The 24,544-nt window shown below is 45.8% G+C and overlaps 1 protein-coding gene across 1 annotated transcript; it reads right to left on the reverse strand.

The window, feature by feature from the left end:
- Nucleotides 1-13,711: 13,711 nt before the first annotated feature.
- LOC123065309 (flowering-promoting factor 1-like protein 1) lies at nucleotides 13,712-14,534 on the reverse strand. Its single transcript, XM_044488639.1, has one exon. The coding sequence runs from the start codon at nucleotides 14,368-14,370 to the stop codon at nucleotides 14,050-14,052; it is 321 nt and encodes a 106-aa protein (XP_044344574.1). The 5' UTR covers nucleotides 14,371-14,534; the 3' UTR covers nucleotides 13,712-14,049.
- Nucleotides 14,535-24,544: the final 10,010 nt, after the last annotated feature.

Here is a 24,544-nt window from a genome sequence, read left to right on the forward strand (position 1 = left end):
TGGGGTCCAACCTTTTTATTGTCCTAGTTGAAAGTCCACCCACGACTCCCAACTAGGGCCTGCCCTTTTTTGTCTGAATTGCAAGTCCACCATCGGCTCGCAACCGGGGCCCATGCTTTTATGTCCCATTTGCGAGTCCATCTTCGACTCGCAACTCGGGCCCGACCTTTTTTGTCCCAGTTGCAAGTGAAAGGATCGAGATGGACCTAGAGGCGGGGGGGGGGGGTGAATAGGTACAATTACAAATTTTAATTATTACTAAGCAATTTTAGGCAATAATGCGGAATATGAGAGTGAGCCTAACAATGGCAAGAGTAGTACTAAGTGCTAAGCAAGCAACACGAGTATGTAAGGAAGCAAGCCCAATATGATATAAGTAAGTGCTAAGATACAAGTAACCACAAGTAGAGAGTTAGGGTTAGGAATAACCACAACTCCGGGAGACGAGGATATATGCCGATGTTCACTTTCTTGGAGGGAAGCTACGTCACCATTAGAGAGGTGGATGTTACCACGAAGGCACACCAACGCCACGAAGGCTCACCCTATTCTCCCTTTGAGACAACACAATGGAGGCGTTTCTCAACCACTAGTGGTAGACCTTGAGGTGGTCTCCAAACCCTCACAAACTTTTCCGGGGGAAATCACAAAGGTTGATTCCTCTCCAAAAGACTCCTACCGCCTAGGAGTCTCCAACCTCCAAGAGTAACAAGAACGATGGGGAAAAGCTCAAGACTTGCTCAAATCACGAATTCCTTTGGTGCAAAGAAGGAGAAGGAGTGGATCTATCACTTGATTGGACAACTTCTCTCAAATGCTCTCAAATCCCTTGGGGATCTATGATTTGGTGTGGAGGAGTGAGAGAGAGAGATTGAAATGTGTTCTAGGGTTTGTTCAAAGTGAGTGGTCAGTCCTCTCCCATGGGGAAGAAGGGCTATATATAGCATGAGCACAATTATGGCCGTTGTAGTGTAAGTGAATGGGCAGCCCGGACATCCGGGCTAGGGGCCGGACATCCGGCCTGGCAAGGTTTGAGGAACAAAAACAGAGCCAGAACAGAAAACAGAGGAGCCGTACATCCGGGGGCCAAGCCAGGACATCCGGCAGATGGCCGGACATCCGGCGTGATCACTAACAGGTTACAGAACCTCAGTTGTTCTACGGGTAGTGGAGGCCGGACATCCGGGATAGGGCCCGGACATCCGGCGTGTCATGTAGGCCCGGACATCCGGGGAAACACCCGGACATCCGTCGTGCAGCGCAGCACAAAAGAGTTCTCTGGATGGCTAGGCCCGGATATCCGACAAGTAGGCCGGATATCCGGCGTGAGGCCCGGACATCCGGCTTGAAGCCTGGACATCCGGCAGCCAAGAGACAGAAACATAAAGTTTTAGCATGTGCATGTATGGCAATGAGGTTTGTGGCAAGAGCAAGCCTTTAACTAACCCTATCGATCCCCTCTTAATAGTGCAGGATCCTATACTCAAGAGAACAAATATGAAATCAATTTTTATGATTCATACTTGAGTAAAATCACTTTGTATGCTCTTGATCCACACTTCAATGAACCGGGGACTAACACCTGAGATTTACTTAACAACCATTGTTAGTCCCCTACATGTATATTGTCATCAACATCAAAACATGATGTAAGGGCATGATTGCTCTTTCAATCTCCCCCTTTTTGTTTGTTGATGACAATCACACATGTAGTATCACAGTTGCAATAAATAATCTTAGCATTGACAAACATGAGAGCAAGAAACAAAGTATGTTGATGTTTCTATTTGTATTTGGCTCCCCCTCATTGTGAGCATGAGATGAATATGTTAGGATGCATACGTATCTCCAAGATATATATATATATATATATATATATGTGAGATACATGCACATATGTATATGTGAGAGACATGCACATATAAAACGACCATAACACATGGACACAAAACATTTCAAAGGTAACAACATAGTCTCACATGATCAAGATAATAAGCCACAAGGTAACAACAGAGTCTCACATGATCAAGATAATAACATAGGTAGCAACATAACAAGTTCGAATAATAGTAGAGCTAACACAAATAGCCAATACATCATAGCATGACCATACTAAGATACTACTTCTCCCCCTTTGACAACAACAAGTAAAAAGGGGCGAAGAACTAAACGGACTCGGTCACTCCTGGCGGATGTCATCATGATCAACAAAGAACTCGGGATACTCGTCATGAGACGGGAAACCGAAGGTAGAAGTGGACGGAGCTACGGGAATAGGATCATCATCACTCACGGTACTCCCACGGTCACGGTGGCGCTGCTTGAGCTGATTCTTGGAGATGATGAGGCGCTTCTGAACATCATGATTCTGCTGACAGCTGAAAGTGATTGCCCTGATGATAGCAGATTGAGCCTTGCCGAAGAACGAGGCAAGGCATCTACGAGGAGCCGACGAGGAAGATGGAACAGAGGAACCAGTGGGCTGAGTCCCACTAGTAGACCTCCTAGGCTGAGTAGGAGCAGCAGTCTGAGCAGCAACCACCACACGCATATTAGGAGGAGGCTTCCAATAGAATGAGTAGCAGTCTTAACCACCTCAGCAATGTGATCAATCAAAGCCTGAATGAATGGAGCATGAGGAAACTGGTGTGTCTGAATGAAACTGTAAAGACGGATCTCATGCCAAATGAAATGGGCTGTGTCCAGAGGCTCAGTGGGTTTTTCATGCATACGAACCATCAAGTCAATGCAATAGTTGTAAGCCCTCGAGCGATCTCCCTTCTTAGGATAGAGAGTGCGAAGCACACACTGATAGAGGATGTAGTAAGGAGCACGGAAGATAGATACCTCATTGAGTGGGCATGCAAGTTCTTCTTTAGTGAGCCGAGAGGTAGGTTTGACAAGTGGCAAGCAAGCGTCAATCCCTTTGGGCTCGTGCTCAGGATCCATAATGTGGATGCAATGGCCAACACCGGAGAGACCCAAAATCTGAACAAACCTATCATAGGTGATGCTCAGAGTAGTGTTATCAGTCATCCAGGTGAGAGTGTTGTTCGGACCAAAGAAACAGGTGGCATAGAACTGTAGAATGGCAGCTTCATTCCAATCACACCTGAAGGTCATTGCGGGACCAAGAGTCATATCATAAATGATCTTGACCAGATTGTTAGGAAACATGTCAGGATGCTCACGCAGGAAGTTGAGATCCAAGCATGAGGGAGGAGCAAGTCCACGCCCATGGACAAAACTGGAATAGAGATCCTGCTGCATATGAGTCAGGAACCGAGGATCCTCGGCATCAGCCACCATCTCATATTGGTTGACATCCCGATGAAACACAAGATATTGACCCGGCCCCATAGTTTTGAAGTTTTGATGGGGTGATCCCCGCTGCCAGGAAGCTCCATGGAGATGCGACGACCATGGACAACGGGCATTGTAGAACCACGAACTTGAGGCACCGGCACCCTCCTAATACCAGGCTTGGACTGTCCAACGGAGTGTCTGGGTGCACTGACATCCTCTTCCTCCCCAACATAGTCCGCATCATCTGGATCCGAGGCCGACAGACTAGTGGATGGTGCCCGCTTCTTCTTCTTGGTGGTGGTGGTCTTCTTCTTCTTAGGCCGAGCATGCTCATCGAAGTCGGTTGAGCCTTGCCAGCGAACAACTGGAATGGATAATGAGAGATCCCGATGAGAAGGAGCCAATAAGTATGAACATGTATAAAACAAATTAAACAATGGGATGACCATTTTTGAGCATGACCATAGAATAAGTCTAGTGGTAGATCAAAAAATATGACATGTCCATGATTTAAATTGATAGCCGAGTTCATTGATAGATTTTTAGGCTTAGGCAAGAGACACCAAAACTCAAGAGAGACATAGATGCCAAGATATGCATGAGAGAGTGAATCCCTAAGATTTTTTGGTCACCATAGAAGTAGAATGGAGGAGAGGTAGCATCCATACCCCTGGAAGAAGGCTCGGGGCGATCGGGACCGCAGTTCTTGGTACGTGCCATGAGGAACTCCGACGATGAATCCGGTCCCCCCCCCCCCCGAGGGATTCACAACACAACCCAGGAAATGGATTGGATAGAATCGTAGATCGGGAGGAGAAGAATCCGTGAGCAGGAGATCGGGGCCGGAGGTCGGAGGAGAGGGCCGGGGCAGCGCCGGAGCGATGGCCGAGCGGCGGTGGCAGTGTGAGGCGAGATGGGGATATGAATGAGAGTGAGTGAGGAGCTGCTCCCAAATCCCACGCCCATCCCCAGTTATATGTGGCTGCGGGCGGCGGGCCGGACATCCGGGGCACAGCCCGGATATCTGCAAGCGGAGGTCAGAGAGCAGAAGAATCAGCTCCAATGGGCCAGACATCCGGGAATAAGCCCGGATATCCGGCGTGTGGGGGTCAAGTGGCAAAATGTTCAGGGCCCGGATGTCCGGCAAGAGCCCGGATGTCCAGCACTGGAAGTTCACGATTGTAGTTTGAGCTCAGAATGATTTTTCTCCAGGGCCCGGATGTCCGACGGAGGAGCCGGATGTCCGGTCACTAGACAACAAGACCATGCAGAGGAGAGATGTGGAAGGGGCCAACAAATATGATTTGATATAGACTCTGCCAAGGATTTTTGTTGAGAATTATGGGGAAAGGAAAACTTGAGTAATCTAAGGCCATACTAAGGTGTAATAACAACCCAACCAAAATAAGAAATGAAAGGTCCACACAAGCAATGCACAAGCAGTGACCGAGGTCACCATGTTTGAGCATATGGAATATAGTGCCGCAAAGATGTAGACTTTGGGCACATAGTCACGACTCCATCATGTTAAAGTACCATAGTTCGGGAACCATGACAACTTTGAGAGTGTTTGTTCTATTTATGCATTATGTAGGGTGAGAATACTCATGAATTGAATGTCTCCCCCTAAATATATGCCTACATCAAGACAAGACATTAATTTCATGCATGAATGGGTACTAGATTTCACATAATGTTGTCAAGCTCCAAGATACCAAGTTCACGCCTAAGTCGACTAAACCTTGCTTCATCCAATGATTTTGTGAAAATATCCGCAAGTTGCAAATCTGTGCCAACGTGATCTATGTGAATATCACCCTTTTCCACATGATCTCTCAAGAAGTGATACCTAATATCAATGTGCTTGGTGCGGGTATGATCTTTGGGGTTCTCAGCAATATTGATGGCACTTTCATTATCACATAAAAGAGGCACATGTATATAGGTGATACCATAATCCTTCAAAGTTTGCCTCATGCATAGTAATTGAGTTGCACAACTGGCGGTGCAATGTATTCAACTTCTGCGGTAGAGAGGGCAATACAATTTTGTTTCTTCGAGGACCAACTTACCAAGGAGCGTCCAAGAAACTGACATGCGCCAGAGGTGGACTTATGATCCACTTTGTCTCCAGCCCAATCCGCATTCGTGTACCTAATGAGATCGGACTTAGCATCCTTGGGGTACCATAAACCCAACTTTGGGGTGTGAACAAGGTATCTAAGAATATGTTTAACCGCCTTATGATGACTTTCCCTAGGGGAAGCTTGAAATCTAGCACACATGGATACACTGAACATGATGTCTGGTCTAGATGCACAAAGGTAAAGCAATAAACCAATCATAGAGTGGTAAATAGATGGGTCGAAAGGAATACCATTTGTGTCTTCAGTGAGTGCAATTTTGGTTGGCATGGGTGTCTTGCATGGACTAGCATCAGACATGCCAAACTTCTCTAGGATATCCTTGAGGTATTTTGCTTGAGACAAGAAAATTCCTTCTTGAAATTGTTGAATTTGAAATCCGAGAAAGAACTTCAAATCCGCATTGAGTGACATTTCAAAATTCTTGGTCATTGAAGCCGCAAACTTCTTGCACAAATGAATGTTAGGAGAACCAAAAATGATATCATCTACATAGATTTGGCATAAGATCAAATCACCCTTGTCCCTCTTAGTAAAAAGAGTGGGATCGATCACCCCTCTCACAAAACCATCATCGAGTAAAAACTTCTTAAAATGATCATACCAAGCACGAGGTGCTTGTTTGAGGCCATACAAAGCCTTATGAAGTTTATACACATAGTCTTTGTGATCGGGATCAACGAACCCAGGTGGTTGTGACACATATACTTCTTCTTGTAGAGGACCGTTAAGGAAAGCACTCTTCACATCCATTTGATGTAAAGTAAAACCATTGAAAGCGGCATAAGCAAGTAAGATGCGAATGGATTCAAGACGGGCAACGGGGGCAAAGGTCTCACCAAAGTCCAAACCTTCAACTTGTGAGTACCCTTGTGCCACTAACCTTGCCTTGTTACGGATGATTACACCATTCTCATCTTGCTTGTTCTTGAAAATCCATTTTGTTCCAATGACGTTGTGCTCGGTAGGTGGCCTCTTGACTAATGACCACACTTGGTTGCGTTCAAAACTGTTCAACTCTTCTTGCATAGCAACGAGCCAATCATTGTCCATCAATGCATCTTGTACCTTGAGGGGCTCAACACTAGACACAAACGAGAAGTGAGCACAAAAGTTTGTCAAATGTTTACGAGTGACTCTACCTTCCGATATGCCGGTGAGAATTTTGTCAACATCAACACGACCGGCGACTCGAGGCATGATGGAGGTTAGGGTTTCTCGAGGTTCAACTTCATGTCCATCATCCACGTCCTCAACATATGGATCATTAATGTGTGGTGGAAGATCTTCTTGTTCATATTGCATTTGTTGAGGTTCATCATCAATGATTGGACTTTCTTGTTCTTGCCCTTGATGATGATCTTGTTCTTGAAGATTATCATGAAGATGAACTTGATCATCTTCTTGTACTTGGACTAAGGGCATGGTTGAACAATAGGAGTTTGTGGTGGTATGGGTGTTGAAGTAGTTTGATGATGTGTGAGACTTCCATCTTCTTCTTCATCATCATGAGGTTCTTGTTCCATTGGAAGAAGTGCACCAACACCCATGGTCAAGATATCTTGAGAGAATCTTCTTCACCTACATCACTTAGATCAACTTGCTCCCCATGGGAGCCATTAAATTCATCAAACACCACGTCACAAGTTTCTACAACACATCCATTGGATTTGTTGTAGACTCTATAGGCGTGAGAGTTTGATCCATAGCCAACAAATATGCCCTCAATTGTTTTGGATTGAAATTTTCCTAACCGTTCTCTTTTGTTGAGGATGAAACATTTGCACCCAAATACACGAAAGTACTTGACATTTGGCTTGTTCCCAGTTAGGAGCTCATATGGAGTCTTTTCCAATATAGTACGGAGGAAGAGCCGGTTTGATGCATGGCATGCAGTGTTGACAGCTTCGGCCCAAAAACTATGTGGTGACTTGTATTCATCCAACATGGACCTTGCCATCTCCACAAGTGTACGGTTCTTCCTTTCGGCTACACCATTTTGCTGAGGAGTGTATGGAGCTGAATATTGATGCTCAATCCCTTCATCACTAAGGAATTCTTCCAAGGTATAGTTCTTGAACTCAGAGCCATTGTCACTTCTTATTGCCAAGATTTCTTTGTCAAACTTGCGTTGTGCTTGCTTGGCAAAATCAATGAAGGTGATCTTCGTCTCGTCCTTGGACTTGAGGAAAAACACCCATGTATATCTTGAGTAATCATCAACAATGACAAGTCCATACTTTTTCCCACCAAGACTATCCCATGAAGGAGGCCCAAAAAGATCCACATGAAGGAGCTCCAGGGGCCTTGAAGTAGACACAATGTTCTTGGGTGGGTGCTTTGATTGATGTTGCTTCCCGGCTATGCATGCACTACACACACGATCTTTCTCAAAAGAGACATTGGTTAGTCCAAGGATGTGATTCCCCTTTAAGAGATCTTGAAGATTTCTCATGCCGACATGGGCTAGCCGGCGATGCCATAGCCACCCCTTGTCGGCCTTGGCCATTAGACAAGTTGCATGGAATGTGCTCTCTTTCGAGAAATCAACCGTGTAAAGGTTGCCATCCAACTCTCCAACAAAGGCCACTTCGAGAGTATCTCTCTTAAAGACTTTCACATCCGTTAGTCCAAAAAGTGTATCATAACCAACAGAAGCCAATTGGCGAACAGAAAGCAAATGGTATTTAAGGGATTGGACAAGCATGACATTTGCAAGAGACATGTCATTTGTGATAGCCACCTTGCCCAACCCGAGTACCTGTCCTTTTGAACCTCCACCAAACATAATGCTCATGAATGGTTGAATAGCTTCCATGAAATCGTAGAGCAATTTGCTATCTCCGGTCATATGATTGGTACATCCACTATCAATCACCCATTTTACTCCACCGGAGAAGGCAACCTACACACAATTATGACTTGGTTAGAGGCACCCATTTTGCAATGGGACCTCTCAAGTTAGTCACAAGGGTCTTAGGGACCCAAATAGCATAGAATCGGAATGCATTTCGAGGACCAACAAATTTTGCATAAACTTCTCCATCCTTAGTCTTACGAAGTACATAGGATGGAGGCATGAACTCTTTTGGCTTGTTGAGAGTGGGCATGCCCCTTGTGGCCTTCCCACTAACAACCTTACCTTTCTCCTTGTGCCCTTCTCGTACAAATGTTTCCTTTAGAGGGGTTGTGCACTTTTGAGAGGACGTCTTCTTCTTGCTTGTGCTTGGGTCAAACCCGAGTCCCTCTTTGGCAAACACCTCATTGTGTTGGCTCAATACCTCATTAAGGTTCTTTTGCCCTTGAGCACATGTCATGAGACCTTTCTCGATTTGAGCCTTGAGAAAGCGATTTTCCTCAAGAATAGATGCTAGATCACTACTAGAGTTAGTAGTACAAGCATCAACATTGATAATAGGAGAAGAGTAAGCCTTGGCTAGAGTTTCAAGATAAGTAAGTTTGAGCGTCTCAAAACTCTTTGTAAGAAGGGTGAGCTCTTCTTCCTTAGTCTTGAGGGACACGGATAGAAGCTCACAATCCTTAGAGAGAGAAGCATGAGACTTCACAAGCTTACTTTTATCATTCATCAACTCCTCGCAAGAGTCAATAGCCTTTTTCAAGGAGGCAAGATCTTTAGTATGAACATCAATGTTTGCACCAATTTTTAAGCATAGTTCATCATTTCGTGCTTCCTCATATTGGACTTTCCGCTCAAGGATTTCACATTTTTCCTTTTCCTCGGTGACGAGGGTTTCGAGTTCCTTAATGGTGATGGTGTGCTTACTCACCATCTCCATAAGCATACGAAACATAGTGAGCTTCTTTCCTTTGAGGGAGCACATGAACTTATTAAGTTTAGCAAGCATAGGATCATCTAGATCATCATCCTCATAACTATCCTCCGCATCAAGATACTCATCACTAGGAGTAGAAGGAGTGAAAAGAGGAGGATTTGATCGTGGGGTTACCTTGACCTTGTCAGGAGAGCTTTGGTCCTCTCCATCTTCTACCACGGCCTTTGCCATTAGACACTTGTGAGCGTTGCCCTTGTTGTCTTTCATGTAGTTGTAGGTGACCACATCACCACTCTTGTTCACTAACCTCAAAGTGTTTTGAGAGTCTTGAGCAACTCCGGCAACACCACTAACATCATCCGGATCGGATTCTTCTTGAGCAACCATTGCTTTCCCATCTCTCTTCTTGAGCTTGGAGTTCAAAGGATTTGGCAACTTCTTCTTGGGAAAGGTCTTGGGAAACCTTGGTTTATCCTCTCTCTTCTCATAAGGGCACTCGTTGGAGAAGTGGTTGGTTTCTTCACAGTTGTAGCATTTTCTTACTTTCTTCTTTTGAAATCTTCCCTTGAATTTTCCCGCGCTAAACTTCTTGACAAAGAGAGCCATGTCTTCATATGAAGGGCCCTCATCGGATTCAATCTCATCACCATCTTCATCATCATCATCTTCTTCTTCTTCTTCACTTTGCTCATCTTCACATACATGTTTGGCCTTCAATGCAAGATTGATCTTTGATGTTGGAGTACCATGCATGGCAAGATGTTTTGTGGCATTTGCCTTTGACTCTTCAAATAGTTGGAAGGTGGATATGATGTCATCTGTAGTCATTTCCTTGAAGGCATGGTGTTGTCTTATGTCCCACACCATTTGATGGTGATATGGGGCAAGAGCATGAAGCAACTTATCCACAAGGAATCGCTTAGTCATGTTGAATCCATCTTGTGTCTTGTCACACTCACACGACTCAATGTCAGCGGTGAGAGTCATGAAACGCTTAAGGAGTTGATTGGGAGTTTCACCTTTCTCCATACAAAACTTTTGCAATTGCCCCTTGGCAATTTCATATTGAGCACTCCGGAGGGTGGAGGTACCGGTCTTGGATCTTATAATGCTTTCCCATAGTTCCTTGGCACTTGTGATGTGTATGAATGGTCTTCTTTGTTTTTCAACCATACCTCTCCTTATACACATGGTTGCAGTGTCATTGAGATTCTTGTCTTCTTTTGGTGTAGGATTCTTTGGATCAACCACATGGTACCCATACTCCAAGATCTCCAGCATCTCATCGTTTCCATATCAAAGATGATCCTGCATAGCAACTCTCCACAAGGCAAAATCGGAAGTGGCATCAAGTAAAGGAGGTTTGCCTTGAGGATTATATTTCGGTTTCTCAACTTGGGGTCTAGCATAAAGCCAAGGAACACCGAAGTGATCATTGCTAGGAGGTTGTTGACCAAGTGACGGAGCAGTCATAGTTGGCCTCGAAGCCGCACCACCCGAAAGTGGTGCAAGCACTGTGGACAACGTGGCTAATCTCATTTGGACCAAGGCCTCAAGAGAAGCATCATGCTCCTCTTTTTGCTTAGCAAGTGCCCGTTCCAGATCCTCAGAAGTAAAGGACTTGACTTCAGAAGAAGCCTCGCCTTTATCCTTCGGATCTGCAACAAGGGGAGTCCCATCGGGGTTCATCTTGCTCTAGGGCGGTTAAGCCACAAGAATAGAGCACGAGGCTCTGATACCAATTGAAAGGATCGAGATGGACCTAGAGGGGGGGTGAATAGGTACAATTACAATTTTTAATTATTACTAAGCAATTTTAGGCAATAATGCGGAATACGAGAGTGAGCCTAACAATGGCAAGAGTAGTACTAAGTGCTAAGCAAGTAACACGATTATGTAAGGAAGTTAGCACAATATGATATAAGTAAGTGCTAAGAGACAAGTAACTACAAGTAGAGAGTTAGGGTTAGGAATAACCACAACTCCGGGAGACGAGGATGTATGCCGATGTTCACTTCCTTGGAGGGAAGCTACGTCACCGTTAGAGAGGTGGATGTTACCACGAAGGCACACCAACGCCACGAAGGCTCACCCTATTTTCCCTTTGAGATAACACCACGGAGGCGTTTCTCAACCACTAGTGGTAGACCTTGGGGTGGTCTCCAAACCCTCACAAACTTTTCTAGGGGTAATCACAAAGGTCGATTCCTCTCCGAAAGACTCCTACCGCCTAGGAGTCTCCAACCTCCAAGAGTAACAAGAACGATGGGGAAAAGCTCAAGACTTACTCAAATCACGAATTCCTTTGGTGCAAAGAAGGAGAAGGAGTGGATCTATCACTTGATTGGACAACTTCTCTCAAATGCTCTCAAATCCCTTGGGGATCTAAGATTTGGTGTGCAGGAGTGAGAGAGAGAGTGAAATGTGTTCTAGGGTTTGTTCAAAGTGAGTGGTCAGTCCTCTCCCGTGGGGAAGAAGGGCTATATATAGTGTGAGCACAATTATGGCTGTTGTAGTGTAAGTGAATGGGCAGCCCAGACATCCGGGCTAGGGGCCGGACATCCGGCCTGGTAAGGTTCGAGGAACAAAAACAGAGCCAGAACAGAAAATAGAGGGGCCGGATATCCGGGGGCCAAGCCCGGACATCCGACATACCAGGAAGGCCAGGATATCCGGCAGATGGCCGGACAACCAGCGTGATCACTAATAGGTTACAGAACCTCAGTTGTTCTACGGGTAGTGGAGGCCGGACATCCGGGATAGGGCCTGGACATCCGGCGTGTCAGGTAGGCCCGGACATCTGGGGAAACACCCGGACATCCGTCGTGCAGCGCAGCACAAAAGAGTTCTCTGGATGGCTAGGCCCGGATATCCGGCAAGAAGGCCGGATATCTGGTGTGAGGCCCGGACATCCGGCTTGAAGCCCGGACATCCGGCAGCCAAGAGACAGAAACAGAAAGTTTTAGCATGTGCATGTATGGCAATTAGTTTTGTGGCAAGAGCAAGCCTTTAACTAACCCTATCGATCCCCTCTTAATAGTGTGGGATCCAATACTCAAGAAAACAAATATGAAATCAATTTTTATGCTTCATCCTTGAGTAAAATCACGTTGTATGCTCTTGATCCACACACTTCGATGAACCGGGGACTAACACGTGAGATTTACTTAACAACCATTGTTAGTCCCCTACATGTATATTGTCATCAACATCAAAACATGACGTAAGGGCATGATTGCTCTTTCAGCAAGTCCTCCCTCGACTCACAAGTGGGGCCAAATCTTTTTTGCCCCAGTTGAAAGTCCACCATCAACTCACAACTAGGGCCCGCCCATTCTTTTTGGTTGCCAGTCCATCCTTGACTCGCAACTGGGGCCTGAATTTTTTGTCCCAGTTGCAATCCCAGCCCCGACTTGTAACTAGGACACGACCTTTTAGTTTCTCCCAATTGCATGTCCACCCTCAACTCACGACTGGGGTCCCGACCTTTTTTGGTCTCGGTTGGAAGTCAACCACCGACTCACAACTAGGTCTGACCCTTTTTTAAACTAGTTCCAAGTCAACCATCGACTCACAAGTAAGCCCGACCATTTTTAACCAGTTGCAAGTTCCTCATTGACATGCAACAGGGCCCTTGATTGTGATTTTCCCGAGTTGCAAGTTTGTCCTTGACTCGTAATTGGGCAAGATTTTTTTGACACAATTGCAAGTCCACCATCGACTAACTACTAGGCTTGACTTTTTTTTTCCAAGTTGCAAATCCACAACCGACTCACAGCTAGGCTGACACTTTTTTTGTCCTAGTTGCAAGTGAGGCATTAACATGCAACTGGTATATTTGATTATTATTCTTTTTTCTTTTTCAGAAAGTCACAAATGTTCAATATCTTTAAAAAAAAATCAATTTTCAATAATTATTCACATTTTCTAAGTAGTGTTCGGAATTAAAACTTTCAAAAAGACTAAAAAAAGTTAAAAATGTTTGCGTTTTTCAAAGATATTTGGAACCTTTTTTTGAAAATTCAAAATATGTTCGAAAAATTCAACATTTTTTCTTTCTTCAAAAAATGTTCACGATTTTGATAAAATATTCAAAATTTTAAATCTTATCCAAAGTTCCCTTTCGTTCGCTCGCACATGCAAAGCTAGCCTCAAACCAAACACACAAGCAAGCACCTTGATTTTATCTACAGTAGCGTGCATGCGTAGCGTTTTTTGTTTGAGCAGCCACGTCCAAACTTTTTTGAGCCTGTAGCTGTACGGGAATCATGGTACCTTTCTTGTGTATATACTGTTAAAAAAATACAAAGAAAACAAGTGGAGGAGGCCACAAACAGATGAAGAAGTCAATTTAGATGTGAGATATTATCACACATCTAGATGTGACATAGTCATACCCATATATGCATGCAACAAGTTCAGGACATGGCTGGTGCCATGCATCATGCATGTGCATGCAGAGAAACGTGCAAATGAACGTAAATGGATATATAGTCATCACGCGGACACTAATTTACATCAAAACAGAGATCTTACACACCCCACAGCACGCATACATATACACACCACAACGAAAACCTATGCATATACTCAGGCACCACGCGCACATATGTGTGCAAAAACAGTACCCTCGCTCACTCCACTACCACACTACACTTCCCAACCAAATTAGGCACAACCAATCGTATATAACATCCCGATCACTAACAACAAACCCTGCATGGCAAATCAAGTCAAACGATGGAAGAGCTATAGCTGAACAGACGAGACGAGATCGAGAGACTGCATGGACGGAAGAGGGCTGGCTAGGCGTCGACGACGCGGAAGGACTCCCTGTTCTTGATGACGACGTCGTACATGTGGACGGAGGAGAAGTGGTTGAAGTCCCTGGGGAGGGAGATGAGGTCGAGGCAGCCGCGCTTGTGGAACTGATACAGCGCCGGGTCCTCGTAGTAGCGCTCCCACCCCAGCGCCGTCAGCTTCGCCTCCAGCGTCGCGTAGGACGACACCACCTGCCCGCTCGGCGTGTGCAGCAGCGCCTTCCGCCGCACCGTCGACGTCCGCTCGCTCCCCGGGTTCTCCACCAGGCGCACCACCCCGTTCTTGAACACCCACACGCCAGACATGGTCCACAGCCCCTCCGGTCGGCCGACCTACCCCTCAAACTCTCACCTCTCTATCGGCTTAGAGATTGAGGGAAAACAAACGATAGATGATGCAATTGGTCGAGCTAGCACCGGGACGATGTGGAGTTCAGGAGATGGAAGATGCAAACTAATGAATAAGTAGCAGTGTGATTGATGGAGCAAGGGAGGGCGAGATCAAGGGGGTATATATAGAGGTGGATGTGGATGAAGCTAGCTTATCGATGGTGTGGGGTAGAGGTGACATGTATACGGGGGACAGCCGCAGGACATAGATTTCTTATGCGACCGCGATACTATACTGCTAGTGATTAGTACGTCGATATACGCGTGCATGCACCAGAGAAGAGAAGGGCGTCTTTAGTTTCTAGCTAGGTTAGGTCAGGAAGATGCTGTAGCTGGCTGCATGCACAGGGATGGGAGAGAAGCAGAATATATGGTACGTTCATTAAACTTGAGTAGTGCGCGCGGGAGAATATATGTGCCTAGCTAGCTTATGTTCTTGATAAGCTACCTGGAATATATTTGTTGGAAGAAAGAAAGAAATTCTAGCTAGCTAGGTAGCTAAAAAAGGTAGCTATATGCTATGCATATTGTTATTTTCCAGAATTACGTAGTGCATGAGGTGATTGATCATCATGAGGTCACGAAATTTGACATGTGTCGCGGCCGCCCCGCGACACGTCAAAAACAGGACATTAACTGATGGCGTTGGTTAATTGCCAATAGGGAGATCCACATATAATTCATGCGTAATCTATGGCTTGAGCATTCCCATATGGAAAATTGAAAAGAAAGAATGTGATGTTGTGCGAGGAATCCCACCCACCTTTTTCCTGAAAGGAAAACAAAAAGAGCTAGCCTAATTCTCAGGGGAATAGGATTCACTCGCCATACAGTTTTCGACTTTACTTAAACAATAAGAAATATGAGAGCTATCTTTGCGCACCTCTTGCAGCATTGTTTTTTCCACGAAAGGGAATTTCTGGCCGGTCGATCAAGCCAATGTTGCCTTTGCCGAGAACAAAATTGATGCTCTCTCTCATTGTCAAGTATATATTTTGTGTACGGCATGGTGGAATTTACTTTTGCCTGCTAGCTTTGTCCCTAATAGTAACTCACAAGCTCTCAAGCATCTGCTGCATGCAGCAGAGAGAAATTTGTGGCTTATCTTAACTTCCTAGCTAGCTAGCCATAGATAGTGCTTACGTGATTGCACATTGATTTGGCTGGCTTGTTGGATACATAGGTGCACGTCTACCGCCCCCAAAGCTAAAATCTCTCACTGATTTATCTGCTGAAAAGAAATATGCTTCGGTGCTAAAGTTTCTTTCCGGATTAGGCTGGTCATAATGGGAGTAACTTAGCAAGTAACATAACGCATTCCAAGACAAGTTTGCTTATGTAGCATATAGTTAATGAGGAAAGAGGTGTTTGAAGTAACATAATATGTTACTGTCACATAACGCAACCCAAAGCAAAATGAGTCTATAATATAGTAAATGCAATCATGTACGAAGCGATACTACTTGTACTGTATGTTATTTTGCACTATGAAGGTAGTAACAAAGACTAGTGTCATATACAAAAATATGCACGAAAACTCCCTCCAACCTGTGCTTTCATTGTGATCCGTGCATGTGTTACGTAGGGATTTATTATACGATCTCTGTACTTATGTTCCCGATAAGCCAGAACCCATCAAAGATCATTAGGTACTCCTTGTATGAAAGGAGCTTTCCGTCACTGAGGTGGCGCCTCCGTGTACATGTATACTCACACACGTTACGTCCGATCGAAAGGGAGAGAAATTCTAGATGGGAATCGTATTCGATTGAATGCGTGCGTGTGCGTGCTGCAAGCATGTGTGCACGCATATTCATTTTTACGCTGCATGATATTACGTGCTTCCGATGATCACACGGCGGAGTATATAATATTTCGGAAAGTGGAGCTCGTGCCTAACAATTTTTGACGAATTGAACACGTGCTCGCCGGCCGTCTTTATGCAAATAGTACATTATTCCTGCATGGGCTAGCTGACTGGTCGATCGAATTATGCATCTTTTACGTGATCGGTTTTTGCCTTTCCATTTCAGAATATATGATAGCTAGCGCCTAGTAGGCAGTGTGATCTGCCAGGATACAGACATGTGCACTAAGTTACTGCTATCTAAATTAACTACTTCCTCCGTCTTATAATATAAAAACGTTTTAGCAGCTTTCTCGACCCATAATATAAGAACATTTTTGCAGCTTTCAGCTAGATGATACACGGCGCGCTGCCATGGAAATTGGTTATGGTATGCTTCAGTGAAATTTGGTTATATGAATATGCATGTTTAAATTAATAATATATTGCATCCTATTTTTTATCAGATTATATGTGCGCTTGGTTCCCAATTGAAAGGGAGTTAGAAAAAAGTCTGCGTGGTATAGTGCGGAAAAGAAATTGAGTATATAGACACATGCATGCGTTCAATTAATTGCTAAAGCTAATCAGGCTGATTGGCAATTCTACCGAGGTGATATAGCGTATATATATATGCTTTACATAAGTTAGTGAGGGCTAACTTTTTAGATATAGAAGATTCCTGCAAGTAGTCGTTGTAATTTTTTGGCAGATAAATAAATACATTTTTGTTTTGGTGATGGTTTGGTTACTACTAGCGGGCTTGTACCTGACCCGCTAAAAAGATGTTACTCCCTCTGTCCGGAAATACTTGTCATCAAAATGGAGAAAAGGAGATGTATCTAGATGTATTTTAGTTCTAGATACGTCTTTTTTTATCCATTTTGATGACAAGTATTTTCGGATGGAAGGAGTACCAGTTAGTCCCCACTGGCATTCAAAATCTGGCTTCATATTCTCTCTCGCATTTTTTCGGTGACGACGACCGTCAGTCTAAACCATTTATTAAGAAATACAATTAATAGGACTCAAAATAGGGTAGCAGATTGTATGGCAATTTATAGTTGTACCAAGCCATGTAGTGAGGATTTATTACCTCTTAATTTGTAACCTTGTGACTCTGGAATAAAATTCCCGGATGATTTGCAATTTTTTTGTACAAAACAAGTTTATGATACATTAGGCCATTTTTATGTGTATTACCGAAAAAGGCTTTCGCCCCACTTTATAAATAAAGCAACCACCGAGCACAAAGTCAACAAGGTAACATTCGAATAACACACACACCCGACGCCACCGCAGGATGGTCCAACACACACGCACGACACACAGCACACAACACGGGTTCAGCTATGGGCACTGCACAACAAGCCCAACACAACCACAAGGCACGCACAAACACAAACGGCGGCGGCATCAACAATGAAGTAGAACTAATCCGGCTCTGGTGGTGGTGGGGAAGCGGCGGAGCCATCCGGAGAGCCATCGCGCGGAGCTTGGTGATGATGGAGGTGATGGCATCTCTCTCCCTGGGGCGGCTAAGCGGCCGCCAAAGCTGCAGGTAACCAGACCATTTGAACAGAGCGTCAATAGCACGACGAAGAGGTATACGCTGAATCACAAGCTTATTCCTAACAGTCCACAGCGTCCAGGGAAGCACCCCGATAGTCAGCCACCTAATGTGGCGAGACGGGGGTGGTAGTGCCTGGAGTTCGGCGAAGAGAGCGGGGAAGTTGTTGTGGTCCCAGCTTCCACCAACTATTTCGCGAAAACAACTCCAGAGGAACTGCGCGGATACGCAAGTGAAAAAGATATGGTTCGAATCCTCTTCAGGCCCGCAGAGCAGGTAAAGACCATCGCCAAGGCCGTTGCGCTTTAGGACTTCTACTCCGGAAGGGAGGCAGACGCAGATCCATTGCCACAGGAATATCCTAATTTTCAGGGGGAGCCGGATCTCTCAGATGGTGGTAAGAGCCTCCGGACCCGAAGAGGGGGCGATCACCTGGTAGAGTGATTTAGTAGAGAATAGTCCAGATGGCTCTAGCCGCCACCTGGTGCGGTCATCACCGGCCTCTAGCTCAGGCACATGCAGCGCAATGCAGTCGAGCAGGTCATGCCAAGCCGCATTCTCTGCCGGTCCAAATTGGCGCCGGAACGCGAGTTGCCCTAAGTCAATAAAGGCTGCCGCGATAGAAATCCGCGGGTCCACCATGGTGGAGAATAGGTCAGGAAAACGAGCCGCGAAGGAGGCGTCCCCAGCCCAGCAATCGAACCAAAACAGCGTGGCAGTGCCAGACCCAACCGCAATCGAAGATCTAATGCGAAGGACGGGAAGGAGCTGTATGATTGATTGCCAGAACTGGGAACCGCCAGACCGCTGGCAGAAGGCGAGCGGTTGGCCCCGAAGGTACTTCTGCTGGATGATGCGAAACCATAGGCCACCCTCCCCATTCGTAATCCGCCAATGCCACCTAGTCAAGAGGGCAATGTTCATCCGCTTGGAGGACATAATCCCAAGACCGCCCTGATCGCGCGGCTTACAGATCTCAGTCCATCAAACCATGTGGTACTTCTGCTTGTCTCCCTCGCCAGCCCAGAAGAAGCGCCCCTGGACCCTGGCAATCTCATGGTGCAGAGACCCGGGCAGGCTGTAGAAGCTCATTATGAAAAGGAGCAGGATGGCAAGGGACGAGTTAATAAGCTCCTCCCCGTCCTCCGCATTGGATCTTCCTCGTCCTCCGTCAGTGGACCGTTATGTTATCATCTACATACCCCTCCTCGTCGTGGCTCACCCACGACTGTTCCCCGCACCAGAGCAGCAACTTCCAAGGAAGTCATCATGGGAGCAGTGGGGCTTGTTGCTAGTGCAGGACGCGCCCGACATGGTTGTTTGAGCAGCTGTAACACCCTACATACCACTGGACTGCATTGGATTTTGTACATGGGCTCGGTCCAGCGGATCAAGCCTTGGAGCAAGAGTTATAAAAGGACACATGAGTGCAGCGAGGGGAGGCATCGAACAGAACAAAACAGAATTGATTCTTCTTCCTCGGCTCGCTCTTCCTCCCTTGTGGCCTGACGAGTCTCTCTCTTGCTCTTCTATCCTTGATCTATGCTCCTCCCATCCTCAGTTCTCTTCTTTGGATTATATTCCCTCAGTGAACCTAGGTTTGGTGAATTCGATTCATACACCGGGAACACTTGTATCAATCGATTTGAGTTGTTCGGTGTTGATTTGTTACACCTTGATCCAGCGTCATCACAGTTGGTATTCAAAGCTGTACGATCCATCCATTGAAATTCTCAAAAAATCACAGAAAATTCCAGCAAATTTCATGTCCCTTTCCACCACTCACCATTTGTTCCACAAAATGCCAATACACCAGGAGGCAGCCAACAGCTGCGTTTTGCATATCACCATCACCAAGTTGATCTACCAAGTAACTGAGGATGTACTAGATCATCTCTTTGATGCCTATGGGGTGCATGATCTATGTGTCTCGTATAAATCCTTGCGAATGGAGGTGTTTTTGGAGTTCCAATCATGGCTGGAGGCGAGCCAAGCTAAGGATGCACTCATGGACGATACGTCTATGATGGGTGTTGCCTTTTGGACATCCACACTACAAAAGAAAAAGACTCATCCGTGACATTTTGGGCCGAACGAATTATTTTCTGTCATGCTTATGACACTTCTATGATGATAATTGTGACAAAACCCGGTATCATCATAGATGTGGTGGGCTCCTACTTCTGTGACAAAAAATCATGACAGAAAATAGTCTTTTCGTCCTGGGCAGGCCGGAGACGCACCTGCATGACATCCTTTAGGCCGTCCATGACGGAAAAAATTGTGGTAGAAGCGAGGGCGAGGAAAATTTCAGGGAGTTCCCGGTTATGGTGGGTGGTCGGGGCCGAGCGTTGCACGGAGGTTTGCGTGTTTCTCTCATACAAGTACGCGCGTGTGTGTGTGAGGCGTTGCGCTCTAACTGAACCTGAGTGAGGCGTTGGGCTCTAACTGAACCCGAGCGATTACACTAGCTACGTTACTGAACCCCGATCGATCCCTTGCTGTTAACTGAACCTGAGTGATTCCTTCGCTACTGCTGCTAACTAAAGCCGATCGAAGCTGCCTCTTGATGAACAATTCCCGGTGGGGGTTGGATGAACATGATCTCGCGGTAGTAGAGTCCGTTGCCGCTGGATGAACATGACTCCGATCGAGGAGGTGGGTGATATGTCCATTTTGCATCATGCTTTTATGTCGATATTTATCGCATTATGGGCTGTTATTACACGTTATGTCACAATACGTATGCCTATTCTCTCTTATTTTACAAGGTTTACATGAAGAAGGAGAATGCCGACAGTTGGAATTCTGGGCTAGAAAAGGAGCAAATATTAGAGACCTATTCTGCACAACTCCAAAAGTCCTAAAACTCCACGAAAGTCATTTTTGGAATTAATAAAAAATACTGAGCGGAAGAAATACCAGAGGGAACCACCCACCGTCCACGAAGGTGGGGGCGCGCCCTACCCCCCTGGGCGCGCCCCCCTGCCTCGTGGGCCCCCTGGCAGCCTTCCGGTGACCATCTTCTGCTATATGAAGTCTTTTACCCTGGAAAAAAAATCATAAGCAAGCTTTCGGGACGAAACTCCGGCGCCACGAGGCGGAACCTTGGCGGAACCAATCTAGGGCTCCGGCGGAGCTGTTCTGCCGGGGAAACATCCCTCCGGGAGGGGGAAATCATCACCATCGATCCTCTCATCGGGAGGGGGTCAATCTCCATCAACATCTTCACCAGCACCATCTCCTCTCAAACCCTAGTTCATCTCTTGTATCCAATCTTTGTCCCAAAACCTCATATTGGTACATGTGGGTTGCTAGTAGTGTTGATTACTCCTTGTAGTTGATGCTAGTTGGTTTATTCGGTGGAAGATCATATGTTCAGATCCTTAATGCATATTAATACCCCTCTGATTATGAACATGAATATGATTTGTGAGTAGTTACGTTTGTTCCTGAGGACATGGGAGAAGTCTTGCTATAAGTAGTCATGTGAATTTGGTATTCGTTCCATATTTTGATGAGATGTATGTTGTCTCTCCTCCAGTGGTGTTATGTGAACGTCGACTACATGACACTTCACCATTGTTTGGGCCTAGAGGAAGGCATTGGGAAGTAATAAGTAGATGATGGGTTTCTAGAGTGACAGAAGCTTAAACCCTAGTTTATGCGTTGCTTCATAAGGGGCTGATTTGGATCCATATGTTTCATGCTATGGTTAGGTTTACCTTAATACTTCTTTTGTAGTTGTGGATGCTTGCAATAGGGGTTAATCATAAGTGGGATGCTTGTCCAAGAAAGGGCAGTACCCAAGCACCGGTCCACCCACATATCAAATTATCAAAGTAACGAACGTGAATCATATGAGCGTGATGAAAACTAGCTTGACGATAATTCCCATGTGTCCTCGGGAGCGATTTTCTCTATATAAGAACTTGTCCAAGCTTGTCCTTTTCTACAAAAAGGATTGGTCCACCTTGCTGCACCTTATTTACTTTTGTTACTTGTTACCCGTTACGAATTACCTTATCACAAAACTATCTGTTACTGATAATTTCAGTGCTTGTAGAGAATACCTTACTGAAAATCGCTTGTCATTTCCTTCTGCTCCTCATTGGGTTCGACACTCTTACTTATCAAAAGGACTACGATAGATCCCCTACACTTGTGGGTCATCAATGGGGTGGATGAACAGTAGCCGGTGGAGGGACCCCGTACGTGGAGGGCTGGTTGAACAGGATCCCGTGGAGGGCTGGTTGAACAGGATCCCGTGGAGGGCTGGTTGAACAGTAGCTGATGGAGGCTGGATGAACAGGACCCCATGGAGGGATGGATGAACAGTAGCCGGTGGAGGATGGATGAACATGACCACGTGGATGAACAGTAGCTGGTGGAGGCTGGAGGAAGTCGACGGTGGATGAACAGTAGCAGGTGGAGGCTGGAGGAAGTCGGCGGTGGATGAACAGTAGCCCGTGGAGTCCCGTTTTGAGGTATGCCACACCCCTCCCGATGAACAGGACCCCCGTTTCGATCGTAGGAGGTCGAAGAGAAGTCCATTTCCTCCGTTTTGCAGTACGCCACACCCCCTGATCAACAGGACCCTGTTTCGGCCGTAGGAGGTCAAAGAGAAGTCCGTTTCCACCGTTTTGCGGTACGTCACACCCCTTCCAATCAACAGGACCCCGTTTCAACCGTAGGAGCTCAAACAGAAGTCTGTTTCCACCGTTTTGCAGTACGCCAGACCCTTCCCGATGAACAGGACCCTGTTTCGACTGTACGCGGTCGAACAGAAGGCCCGTTTCCTCCGTTCTGTGGTATGCCATGCCTCGTTTCGGCTGTTCCGTCCAAGCCTGTTGGCTCCCCATGAACAGGGCACATTCCGACCTAGTGGCTTCACTCCCGATGAACAGGATGCATTCCAACCCAGTCACTTGACTCTCGGTGAAGACGACGTTGTTTCCTCTGTTCTGACCCAGCCGGTTAGTTGACGATAACAGGACGACATCACTATCGTCCATTGCCTATCCATGTACACGAGCCCTGGCCATATGTATGTGCGATTACGCATTTGAGACCCCGCCCGTATGTATGTACTTAGCCGTATTTAATATCTTGCAGCGTGGTTGTACGTACGTGTACATGATATATATAGACGGGACCGTGTGACATACTACGTTTGCGCCTCTTCTACGACACGTGCATCTCTTACTCGGACACGGTTCATCGCTGCAGAGAGACTGATCGACCAGTATGTACGTACACGATCATGACCAGACAGATAACCCGACGTACGGTTCGACCCGGTGGGTCCCAGCTGTCAAGGAGGATAAGGAGGCACTTCCTTCTGTGTGAAGATATAGCTGGTGGGTCCCAGCTGTCAGGAAGGATAAGGAGGCAATTCCTTCCATGCGAAGATATAGCTAGTGGGTCCCAACTGTCAGGGGGGAGAATCATTTTTTTGCCCGTAATACGGACGCACTTTCTTGCATACGAAGATGTAGCTGGTGGGTCCCAGCTCTCAGGGGGAAACTTTTTTTCGAGGCCCTTCCGGTAGGTCCCGCTGTTAGGTAGAGGAATCATTATTTTGCGTGTAATAAGGAGGCACTTCCTTGCTGCGGCCGTGGACCCAGCTGTCAGCCTCTCCACGTATAGTCCTCTTCCGATGGAAGGCGTTCCTTGACCACACCGCGCTGAGAGCACCAAGGCGGTGGACGACAGCGAGGCCTAAGATGGGAATGGTCTGGAGTCATGGAACAAGGGGCACTAGAGTCCCTGGCGGAGGGGAGTACGAGGGACTGGTTCAGCTACCAGGTGAGGCTGCCTTCGCCGGAGAATAACAGAAGGTGTGGGTGAGTACAGGTATGACCTGGCCATCATTGGGAGTAGAGTGGGGTGGTGAGGCCTGCGCGGCAGCACAGCCGGCCACGGGACGCAGATGCAGGCACTCCAGTCGGTGATGGTTTTGGCGGCTAGAGCAAGAGCAACTAGATCAGAGCTTGAAGAAGCAGGATCACTGTTGGATGTCAATCCAACGACTACAGATGTCAGAACAATTTGTTGACTGTCTTTTAGACCATTAAATCATTTTGTTCACTAAATGGATAACACCTTGTGCAGGCTTCGTCTAGTGGGCCAACAAAGTCAGCTTCGAAAGTTGTGGCGGAATGCAGCCCATTTATTTAGGTTTTACATCCTATTTCATTTTGTTTGCCAATACATCTATTTCCTGGGCTTTGACTCAAAAAATAATCTATTTCCTAGGCTGGATAAAAATAATAATAGCTGATTTGCTATTTATGATAATTGTTTCTAAAAAATACTATTTATGATAATTTACAACACATTTGATTATTTATTTGAATACACCTATTTACTGAGCTGGGTCAAAAATAGTATTGTGTACATGCAACGCATTTATCATTTCTGATAATTTATAAGCCATTTGATTTTAGTAGAAATGGACCCTTTTTCTGGGATGGGTGAAAAAACAATGATGGTATAGACTGAGCATTTCATATAAAAATAATATTGAGATATGAATATTATTAAAAAACTAAGTTGGGCTAGGTAATCTTATTATATAAAAATGAAATGGGTTGTGCATTTTATTAAAAGAAAGATAGGCTAGGCTGCGCTTATTTTAGGATATTGTGTACAACTGTCGGCCCAGTTGCATT

This window comes from Triticum aestivum, chromosome 3B (genome assembly GCF_018294505.1).
Source record: "Triticum aestivum cultivar Chinese Spring chromosome 3B, IWGSC CS RefSeq v2.1, whole genome shotgun sequence".
Lineage (NCBI taxonomy): Eukaryota > Viridiplantae > Streptophyta > Magnoliopsida > Poales > Poaceae > Triticum > Triticum aestivum.

Excerpts from the sequence above, each read along its gene's own strand:
- LOC123065309 (XM_044488639.1), bottom strand. The coding sequence starts at position 14,370 with ATGTCTGGCGTGTGGGTGTTCAAGAACGGGGTGGTGCGCCTGGTGGAG.